This window comes from Cryptomeria japonica, chromosome 4, assembly GCF_030272615.1.
Source record: "Cryptomeria japonica chromosome 4, Sugi_1.0, whole genome shotgun sequence".
NCBI lineage: Eukaryota > Viridiplantae > Streptophyta > Pinopsida > Cupressales > Cupressaceae > Cryptomeria > Cryptomeria japonica.
Window position 1 is genome coordinate 5,769,464 of NC_081408.1, and position 12,358 is coordinate 5,781,821.

Below are 12,358 nucleotides of genomic sequence, written 5' to 3' on the forward strand. Positions count from 1 at the left end.
GGAAACTATTGGGTAACTGGAGGGCAAGTGGTGTGGGTTTGCAGACACATAATTGGTTTCAATCCCAGCTGTTACGAATGCCTGATGACTGATGTGCACATTAGATATCTCCAACATCTGAAAAAAAAAGTAAACAAATCTCTTTAAAAAATATAAGAAAATCATCTTTTGAGCAAGCATTTGAGTAATCCATATTTAACACTGCAATGACATTGATGAATGGTTGGATTTTCTTGTGATGAAGTTAAAGTTACAAGACAGTCTTGGCAGACTAAATGAAGCGTATTGCACTTCAAGACAGTCTTGGGACATGGGTAACTAATGAGGTGCGGGTATCATTTGAACCTCGAGTCTGATTATCTGTAATTGTCATCTGCATCAGTATTCCACTTCTGCCCATGGTGTTTCACTCCCTACAGGATCAGTTGAATTGTGAAACCAAATCTCACAGTCTTCATAATCAGTAGAATCGTTAGTAACCTGATCAAAGAGGGCGAGAGAACATACTTGATCACCAAACCTAGAAATTAAAGCGCTTATATCATAATCTTCATCTGTCAGGTAGTTAGATTCATTTTCTTGGACACATTTTCTCAATTGACTATATGTAACTAAGTCTTCAAAATTCCCTTGGTATTGAGATGCATGAAGTTCCTCTTTCTCAAGGAGAGAATCCATCATCTGAATTTCATTTTCAGATTCAGTTTCTTCAAGTTTTGGAACCAGAATTGGAACCGCTATCGGTGATGGATCTGATATACTTCTAAAGGGTTGATGGTGAGAGGTAGATTCCACCATCCTGTATTCAAGCTGGTTCTTTTCAAGTTTTGGGGCTGGTGTCGGATCCATAATCGGTTCCGTATCTGAGAAACATGGGAAGTGAGGCAGGCAGTCATTTCCATCATAACCAACTTCAGGCAATAAATAGGACTTGTGGTCCTGTACCATTCTATAACTGGCATCTCTATATTGATCTTGAACTGCAATGATATGTGAGTTGAAAGGATCTTTGCTTATTTCCTTCTCAGTGCTCAGCAAGTTTAGCCTTGGATCACACTGCATAATTTTATGATAATGCCTATTAAACACTCCTTGAGCAAACTGCAAGCAATGTACCCTGCATGGACCGAAATTCAATTTAGCCTGGAAACATAATAGACAGACAATATCAAATTATTAGGAGCAGATAAATAAAGTTTGAATCCAGGCCATTCTGATTGTGAGGGTAAAGACTAGGTTTAAAAGACCGACTTTTTCAAAAATAAAATTGTGAAATGTAGTATAATACTAAATTTAAATTTCCGAATACCGCTAAAGACATCACTGAAACCTTTATGCTATAAGTTGGTCAATTTCATTTGCAGTTAGAGAAGAAATTTTGAGGCTATCATGGGCATGTATCATTTGATGATTTAAGATTTTTAATTCTTCTTTGCTTGCTCGGCATTTTTTCTTTAATTTGCAATTTCTCCAAGATTTTCATAATATCTTTTGCATGTGGACTCTGATTCAAACTCTGCATCTTTTGTTTGAATACAGAAGTATTTTTATATTTTCAATGCACAATCACGGAATCTTCTAGAATAAGATGTGAATCTGTCTGAAATCTTGTTCCCTTGTCAAAAGCAGTTCCAAAAATGGAATTTCACAAAAATCTACAACATTCAGTGGCTAAAATCATGAAAAGCCATTTATTTTTAAAGGGCAATTGTTAAACAAATCCTAAATATTTGTCCAACAGAAAAGGCAAAAAATAAAAGTTGTAATTTGTTTTGTTAAGAACACCTGGTGGTGGGCTCTAATATGTGTTTTGCTTGATTTTCTCCTTGACTGCAGTCATGAATTGAACAAGTTAGGCGGAACATTTTGTTATACTCACAGAGCAAGTATTAACAGGGCATACTGAAAACTATTTGTTTTTTTAAATCCACCTCACAAGTCAAAGTCAACATAACTTTTAGGATTCTGCCCTATGATAGAAATGACGACCTTGATAAGTTAGCCGACCAGTAAATGATATTGGAAACAGAATATTTCTACAACAATCCTGTAGAAGAATCAAAGTTATTTTATTTTTTCACAAAAGCAAACCTTTAGGGAGAGGAGAACATGAGGAATACAAGCAATCTTCCAACATACTCACATGACTACAGGTGAAATCATGGATGCAGGTAAATGAAGTAATAACACCCCATTGCAAGAGTACATTAAACTTGTGAAGAATGGATTAAACTGAAAATTAACGATAGTGACAAAGAGCTGATTCTAATGAAAATGATCACTTTCACACCTTAACAAAGGAATAAGAAACGCGAAAACTGACACACATAATGTTTTTAAAATGACTACAACTTGCAGAAACAAATGCAAGATGCCAAACCAGGAGACCAAAAACTTAGTGTCCAGTCCAGTCAAACAAATGAAAATTAGTCTAATATTAAACCAACATCTATGTCCTCATGATCTCTAGAAAAGAATAACTGGCTTCCTCGTTAATCACTCGCTAACAAAGGATCACCAATAATAAAAGAATTGTCAAGAAGTTCAAGAAATAAATGAGCTCACAGTACAAGAAGACAATGATGGAACATTTGAAGAAGAATAAATTCATAGAAATGGCATGTTCTTTTGAAGAGCTAAAAAAGTAAACCAGATAATGTCGAACTCCTTTTTGTCGTTAAGGTGCATTTGATGCATGACTATTGCATTGACTGCATGCTTTAATGGTTCAGGAAAGAATCATATATTTAGATCTACAGTTAACCAGTTATGCTTGAAGGCAAAACGATGTCTCTCCAATCCACTAGGTTGGAAGGGTATTGGCACATTTCATTGAAGTTGTAGAGACTTGCTTTTTTTTAATTTGCTTTAGGGACCTAGGTCTGTAGGTAAAATGACAGGTGATATATGTTAATTATGTGGCCTTTCGTTGAGTATGCCTTATCATTACAGCAGAAAAGCAAAACATGTCAGATCCGACAACAAATATAAATTGAAGGGTAGACCTTGGATTTGCAGACTCTGATTTTTCGCTCTTTTCTCAGAAATTGAGATGAAAAATTATGTAGCATGATTTCAAAAGGGATTTTAGTAACACAGATTTTCTATGACCTACATTATTTGGGTAGTGTGATCCACCTATTGTCTTCATTGCTTAGAATGTCTATATAGGATGACCTTGGAGCAACAGTGGATATGCTACTTCTTCTTACATAAATTGCAGGTGTAAATATATATACAATACAATGTCACAAACATATACCCTGTTTTTAAATTAATAAATTCTCAGACATGTAGTATAATTCTCAGGTTTCAACCACGTGTACACTATGTTCTTCAGGTTTGCTTACAAAGTTCAACAAAGCTTGCAATCTGCAGTCTGATACGTATTCACTGAAAATATCCTCAATTTGTTCTAATGATCTACTTGTTCGAGATTTTTTGGATCCTTGCCAAGATTTCCTACTCCTTAAGCCTAAGGATTCTTAAAAAGCATGTGGATTGGTCAGTTGGAAAGGATAAAATAATATATTTTGTTTTTGGATATTTGCTCACCATAACCAACTACATGCAAATAAAAAATACAACATTAGAGAATTTGAGAAAAATAAAAATACTTAGATGGATCGCAATTGAATTTTATATCATTTCTAGTTATATTGAGACTAGAAACAGCCTGCGAAAATTGGACAACTTCACATCAAAAACCATGCATTCCTCAACATCAGTTGAAGATACATTTTCCAATTTCTAATTGTGATGAAAAAGAAGAAACATATAATTAGTGTGAAGGAATTGATATAAATTTGTGGTGTAGATGACGTAGGGGAGGCTAGTTAAAAACTGCCTAGCATTGCTGCCAAATTCAAAAAATTCAAACCAAGAAGTAACCAATGCAATTTGAGTCAAAATGTAGTGACAGGTTTTAGTTTTGCTTGTATAGTTCATTCAGACATGCACAAGAGATACAAATGCTTCAGGAATACAAAAGCCTTCTGTAGGAGATCTAGTCTAGCTTACAACATATTAGTTAATCAAAACAAATTCATAAAAAAATATTATCTTCAAACTTCATTACTGGATCACAGTTCTCTTCCTATAACCTCTGTATACTGGCTCTATTTCAAATTCCTTCACATGCCCCGTTTTTCCATGTTCTGCAAATTATCTTTCATTCTGTTTGCTATAGCATCAAACTGCTTCATTCAACATTCCATTCTTCGAACTTGATATCCTGCTCTCTCTGGCACCTGGTCTAAATTTCTCATTTTGTCAATCTCTATTGTTTTCTGTAACACATGGCCAAGAAACTATTGGTATCCCTCGCAAAAACCAAATGTCAAAGTCCTTAGGGTTACTACATGTGGCCAACAGGAAAGGAATGATCTCCATAATGATTTTAACAGCTAAGAACAGTACCAAAGCACCCACACAGCCAAGGAACATCAACAGTAAAGCATCTGAAGGGATGACAGGTCGAACAACAACATAAACAAAAGCCATGAGCATAGGGAGAATGAAGGGTTGCATCCAGAAAGGTAAATATTTTGCCCAAATAGAAAAAAAATTCAGAAATTGGCTGCCACCATTGTTAAAACCGCCACAAATCAAGGAATGAATCTCTGACAAGAACCGATTATATTGTCTTTGACAAAAGTGAATGTGAGACAAGCTTGGCCCACCTGGAAAAGACAAGAAGGAAAGGCCCTTCTAATCAGAAAATACAGCTGGCAATCTTAAATGGCTAAACATAGCTTTTGATTTTCCTGATTTATGAAATGCTTTACACTCAATCAAAGTCCATCGTAGCAGTAGGAAAAGGTGAAACGGCACTAGACACTCTCTTCCAGTTGTTATTGACCAAGATTAAGCATTTTACTGCACAAATGTTTGGTCTAGGGTATAAAACAGCTCCTGTTGGCATTCTGTAGCATTTTGCTTTTCTTTTCTTTGATGCAATTCTTTTTTCCAAAATTGCAGAGTGCATACTATTAGTATTGCATGCATGGATAATCAATCTGCTTTGGCTTAGTGTGAAGGACTGAGGGCTTGCTTTGATACAATTTTGCATATTACTACTTTTATACACATATCTATATAATGCTTGAATTGAAAAAATAGCTATCCTTTCATTTATTGAAGGAAGCTCATTACAGACTGTTTGGAGCAATCTGAATCCTTAAAGTATGCCTGAAGCCTACTACATACTGGTCATGTCTTCATTTCTCATGAAATGGTCTAAATCCTTATCAAAGTAAAGTCCAACCAAAAAATCGAAATCAAAACCATCACACAGTTTTTTTTGTTAGTATTGATCTTCAACACCTTATGCAAGTAATATTTTCTTTCATTTTTAGGCAAATGCGTCAATGGTAAATGTTTAAGATTATGCCACAATACATTTGTAACAGAAACATTTTAATATTAAAATACAGCTCACAAAAGCATCTGATTTACTTGGATATAGTTGCCTGTCCTGCTGTAAAGTCAGAAGTAGCCTGCCACACCGTATGCTTTCTTGGTTGAGGACTAGTCTCTCTGAAGAATAAGGGAGGCCTGGATACCTGAACAAGACATGGATTGGAGAAAATATGTGGATAAGTCCTTTGTGAGTCCATACTGTGCTGTATCATTTAAGGGAAAAAATTCTTACCTCAATTTCTAAGGTGCTTGGTCCACTATCTGGACAGCTTGCGTTCATAGCTGTAATTTCTGACCAATGAATCTCTATCTTGAATTTAAGACCACCTTCTAAGACCTCCCAAACAAACTTATGCTTTGCAAAAAGGCATTTTACGATTAAGTCTCCTTCATATCTTGATATGCACTGACAAATTTGAATGCCTCATGATGAATAAATAACATATTATCTAAAACCCAAAAACATAAACCGAAGAAAGGAAAGGCAGAAAAAATTTGTCACTTGTACATGAAATAAATGAGCAAAAAATCCACTATTTTAAAATTTAGTAAAATCAGATATATTATTTCCTACTATGATGAATCTAACTTGGACTTCATTGCAGCAGCATGACAATTTTGTTGAATAGAAATAAAATCATTACCTCCCATGTGCCAATTTTCAAAGCTAAGGCTGGGAAATTTGATGCCTTTGTCTTGTCAGAAATAGCCTGAGAAGCCACCTCATTCCCTTCTCCTGTTTTATTGTTTGCAGTTTCTGAACTTTCAGTATCCCCTTCAGACAACTTTGTTTGTATTAGATTTATCAGCGAATGTGACTTTCTCAATGTTAAACCCAATGGACTAGGCTGATCTAGTGGAAATACCAACAGAGTCGGCTCATTACTCCTTGTAGGGCTCCATTGCTGCTGAATGAAACATTGCATAAAATAACTAACTTTGCAAGGTAAAATATGTTACATATCTGTTAAGATTTATACAGCTGGATGTCAAAGCTAAGAAAACGTCACATTCTAATGTTATTGTGCTTAAAAACTTTTTGAGACTGTGGAGATGTTCTTGAATTGCAATGCTTTACACACAATATCCCATAGGTGCATACATACCTCTTCAGATGAACTTCTTGTTCAATACAATGGTGAATTTAGTAACTGTTCTTTCCAGAAGTCATGAAAATTTGAACAAGCCAATGGAAATAGGCATCTTAATCTTCCAGATATGTGTCCATTCACACTTATTATGTTATATTCGAAAATGTTGTGTCCATTAAAGGTTCAGTTGAAGTCAGAAATTCGGGAATAGTAAGGTTTGAAAAGAGCATCCAAAAATTACTTGTAAAGAAAAAATGCTTTGGCAAAAGTGGGTTTTGTAGGGTTAAACAATCTGCTAGAAGCCTAGAAGTATGGAGTATGCATCAGTGATCCTTAAAGAGAGGACACGCTAACTATATATGCCCCAGACATATCAAGCCTGTTAGGCATGCAGATCAAAGTTCAAAGGCTGGCATCAGATCTAAGGTCGGTCACAAATTTAATCTACCTATAAGCTCCATCTATAAGTGAAATATCTGTTGCAGGGAACCTAAATTTCATGGACGAATCAATAAACACTAAGGTCAAAATCAATTTACTATCCAAGTAAACCGGATATGAACTTGTAGCCTCCATCTTGCAAACCAAAGCACATACAATACACTACACATTATACCCTATGTCAAAACTTGCTAGAAAGTCAAAACTCGGCTGAAACCCTATAGTGATTACAATGTTGTACATGATGACATTGTCCAGTAAGCTACTAGTAAACAGCTACATGCTAGGATAAATAACTTAGTATGGCACTGCAACTGTATCCAGTCAAGTACAGGACCATAGATGGATCGATACGGCTTGATCTGTCACGAGCCTTTTCAAAGGGTTTGACTTTAAACTTAAAGAGGTACGAATTTGAACAATATACATAAGGTGTATTGTTCCTTTGTGCACACAAGGGATCTCATATGCCCATGAGACATGCTGAATAGGCTGTAACCTAAATGATTACCTTACCTTGTCCTCGGACTATGGGTTCTCTACACATCAACGGTCACTCTACATCCAGGTTGCACATTTTCCAAAACCCTGGTTACATTTTACAGAAGTTAAAACATTCAAAAAGATACTATAAATAGGCCTACAGCAGGTAAAATTGCAGACGTAAGAAAATCTCCAACAGGTCTCCTCTTATGAAAATAGCTTTGGGTGAAACTGCATGAAAAGATTCAAATGTCGATTCCCAAAATATTTTCGTGTATTTCTCCTGTAGCTGTTTTCTCTATCATGGATAGGGAAGTTTGAAATCTCTAAGGTCTCCTCTCAGTAGCCTACACAACTTTAGCATCACAAGAAGCCGAATGGCCAAACTCATACAAATCAGAGCAATTACAACTTTACACAAGAAAAAGGCTTCAGAAAAACTTGTGATACATATATTAAACATCTGAATTTCGAATCACCCTAATTGAATCCATCATCACGATGAACACTTGCTATACGAACATGTATGTTTAATAACGATATCACGGATCTTTTCCATAATCCTTTTGAAATAGACTGTGGCAGCCTTAAAACACTCATAACTGTACTCATTGAATAGCGAATACACACCTCTTGTTGGCACTCCTCCATCTTAGCACGCTTGCAATTTGAAGGGCAATCCTCATCTTCTTCCCATTCTGATTGACGAAGTTCTTTTTGGGTACTACTAATCATTGATCTGAACATCATTGAAGAAATGCTTTTTTCCTTACAGAGAACTGTTGATAAAAATTAATGCGGAGCAAGCTTCATCTCAGAAACTTTTTACTAACTGCAAAAACTTAAGAGATTTTAAGTCCATAGAAACGTCAGTGCGAAGAATCTGCTTACATATGACAATGGCACGTGAAAAAAGCTGATGCAATCTGCGCATTTCCTTGACTTCTTATAGGCTCCAAAAATTTGTCCCTTCTATACATCAATCATCTTTCATTTTGCATACATTGGTTTATTTAGATTGATGGGTAATTATTTGGTGTAGGCCATTCACAAACCATGCATATTCTACTATTTATGCATTCTCTACTGACATTTTCCAAAAGAAAATAATGATTGATAAAAAAGCCATAGGAAATGGTGTTACAGACCTTAATCTTGGAACAAAAAATGATTATAAAAGGGATACAAAATAGTTATCAGGATCTAAAATAATAACTACTGTACAAATGCACAATTATAAAGATTATAAAAGTGAAATTTAAATAATTGAAAAGTTTAAACAGTTATAATATTGGCCACATTGTAACACTTTAAATCTATACAATCTCTTTCAAAATAAAAATTTAAAAATACTAATGCTCCTTCCATATACCTTATTGTTATTTTTCTTCTTCTTTTGTGGAAAAGCAGAAGATCATGCAATATTATTTTAAATATTTCTATCAAATTTATAGTGCATTCACTTTTGCTCCTCCATTTTTGTCTGACAGTCTAAACTATTCATTTATACTGAAACCAACATATTATGGCTGTTCCACAGGCCCATGGTTTACTAAGATTAAATTGTTTATATTTCATTAGTAAAATCAAAGGTCCTGGTGACTGTCATGCTAATGTATGTGCATGTTCAGCTAATGAGCATATCCCACCTGCTTTGAAATCTTTAATAAAGTAAAAGGACAAGAATATACCATCTCTGAAACCTGTAACCCATACAATCAACATAATGACATGGGTACTATGTTGCAATAGATACTTTAGTGGGGGCACTATATTCCTTGATTTTACTTTTTCTTTAGGTTCTTATTCTGAATGTCTCCCTTTAACTTCGTCCATATTCCATAGAAAAATCTTCACATCAAATACATCAGCACTTAAATATGTATGACATATTATTTATCAATTTTTAAAAATAAAATAATTCTGTAAGATTATATAAGAATTATGATTATGTTAGTATTGGTGGTATTGGTCATGATAGTTTTGGTTCAGTTTTATTTTTCATTTATAAAGGGTTTCATCGGAGGCTCTCGCCATTTTGTATGTTATGGAGAGAGGTTGTGCTCTTGGTTGACACAAGGTCTCAAGTGGTGGTGACTTTATTGAATGAGCAGCGGCTGGATGATGTTAATTGGCACTTAGCTATGGTTATTCGGCAAATTCTATGATTGTGCAGGTCTTTAGAATCTGTTACCTTTTCAGAATGGAATAGAGTTGCGGACTGTCTCGCCGAATGGACTTCTGATCTAATGCAGGATTGGATTATTGTGGATAGGAGACACTTGCCTATGGATTTTTGTCACAATTTGAAGCAAGTTTTGGAGGATGATAGAAATGTGCAATTGTTCTTTGTTGGACTATTGTCCCTTCTTGATTTGTAATTCTTGTTATGTTTAATAATTTTTATTATTGATCTATATGACGATCCACTAATCTGACTGACTACCTACCCCAGACAAACAGAGGAATAAAAGATTACATTGGATAAGTTAGGTAGAATAAAAAAAAAAATCTCTCTTTCTTTTTCTTAATAAAAAACTTTTTTCTTAGAATTTGATTCTTATTATTTTCCTCCTCTTATGGAATATGACTGTAAACATAATATCAGTCTGTATTCAATAATATGATTGAATCTACTTTTACATTTTGGATTTTTTCTGTTTAAAGAATATGATGATGAATACAATGGAAGTTGAGGATTTTATATTTAGTGCAATGCTATTACAGATGCAGCACAATGCCATATATTCAAATGGCACCAAGATGGAATGGCCAGAATGAGGTGGCTAACTATTTCTTTATAAGCAAAAGCAAAAGCAAGTGCTTATATAGGTGGAAAATCATTAATGGAATATAATTTTATAGAATAGAGATTAAAATCATAATCAAACTAGATTCAACCCATTAACAGAACGGTCAATAGACAGGTTCAATGGAGATGACTACTTTTTAGTATATTATTAGATTGTCAGACCCAAATATCTACTCACTTTAATGCACTACCTCATACCCATCACTTTCAAGCTTATTCATGAAAGGTACTGCATTTAAGAAATGGATTTCCTAATTTTTCTATTTCACCAACCTAGTTGAATTTTTAAAAAATTAAACTTTAATGATGAATATGACAGTTAACAACCTAGTTTAACTTAAATATGTGACAAATGATGTAATATAAATTTTTATTAAATATATTTTTTAATTAAATTTTATTTTAATAAAGAATAAATAATATATATTCAAAAAATATAAATTTTAAATATGACAATAAATAAAAATAAAGTAGTTAACTGATTTTAGTGATTGGTAAATAATTATTTATTATTTTGATTATATTATTTTAATATGATTTAGAATTGTAATTTTATGTACGTGTTAGATGTAGAATAGTGAAAACTAAATGGATTTTTCTCAAAAATTTGTAGATAGACTACGAGTGTTATGAATTGGATATTTCATAAGTTTGACACTGCATGTCTAATGTGGTTAAGTGTAGACTTTCTTAAATTTGTTCATCTTGATCTTTGATATCTAATAATATTGTAAAGACTATGTTTTTGATAATAAAGCAGCCAAAACAGGGGGTTGACTCGGAAGAACAACAAACCTCAAAAGAGAGCTAAACCAGCAGACAATCTGCAATCAACCAATCCCTACCTTAAACATAAAAAACAAAAACCACCTATAGCTATTGGATAACCCAAGATTGAAACCAATCTCGTCCAAATAGCCCCTTAAACAGTAGATACACAACATATTGTTCAAAGTATAATAATTGCGGAAAGTAGCAAGAGTATTAAACTTAAATGGGATCCAACCAATCCAGAAAATAAAACTATAACAAAAAGGGACAGCTTCCACCATTAAACATGTTTTCCAGCTCCCAAGTGTTGTGAGAGCATGAGCCCAGTCCAATTTTCAGCAAGGAACTCAAACAGTTCCTTCATGGTATCACCTTCCAGTCTGCCCTGATCCAATTTCTCCTGATGCAACAGGCTCATTGTATTAGCCGAGGAGTACATTACCTTTATGGCGAATTTCCCAATTTTGTCGACATGGGACTCAAGATTCTCCAGCTTCTTCTTCACTCCATTCAAGTCCTCGGAGATGGTATTACAACCCCCACACTGCCCCACCTCCTCCTCCCCACCTTCAGTAGCAGTTTGCTCACCCTCAGACTTTCTTCCATCCTCCTTAGAGATATGCGAGGGGGAAGAGTTAGAACAAGGGGAGGCGGTTTTATTATCCTTGTTTATCTCAGAGTCAGGGGCCTTATTACCCAGCTTAGAGGAATCTGAGCCTTCCGTAGCCTCCATCTCATCCTCCACCTTATCGCTTTCAGCTTTCTTAGATTCTTCCTCCTCCTCATTAACATAGTTCTTTCTAACAATAATTTGTTTCATATGGGGTTTGCTAGCAAACCTGTGGGATCTTCTCAGGTTCACACCATCCTCCGCGTCAGACTCGACTAACAGAATTTTAGGATCTTTCCTGGGTTTCTTGGAGGAGGGTTTAGTAGTGGAAGGATTGCCTTTGTTCTTCTCCCCAATTTTGGGGGAAATGAGAGGGGCATGGTCAGGGGACTGACAAGGCGTAATAGGTTTTTTCGAGGTCTTTTTGAGACCTTTTTTAGAATCAGCAAGGGGGCCCTGGATGGAGGGAGCAGGTTGAACAGAGATGGGTTTATGGGGACACAAGGCCCTGTGGAAGTTGTAAAGTTGAAACATCAGACCTTGGTGGAGGATGGTGTAATTGCTATCTTGAGTCATGCAATGGCGAACATCTTTGATAGTAGACTCTAAGGCGTGCAATAAAAAGAACAGAAAAGAAATAGAATCATGGTTGCGAAAGTGATTGAGCAACGAGAAATGGTAATAATAGAAAACACCATACCTTCCCTCCACGGTAAAGTATTTCATAAT

At 35.0% G+C, this 12,358-nt stretch overlaps 1 protein-coding gene across 1 annotated transcript; it reads right to left on the reverse strand.

The window, feature by feature from the left end:
* Nucleotides 1–153: 153 nt before the first annotated feature.
* On the reverse strand, nt 154–8,575 carry LOC131050041 (uncharacterized). Its single transcript, XM_057984172.2, has 6 exons — nt 8,328–8,575; nt 8,067–8,175; nt 6,066–6,326; nt 5,654–5,827; nt 5,458–5,564; nt 154–1,117 (listed from the first exon to the last, which is right to left on the reverse strand). Exons 1-6 carry the CDS (start codon nt 8,414–8,416, stop codon nt 379–381), a joined length of 1,479 nt encoding a protein of 492 aa, XP_057840155.2. The 5' UTR covers nt 8,417–8,575; the 3' UTR covers nt 154–378.
* Between the last annotated feature and the right edge of the window lie 3,783 nt (nt 8,576–12,358).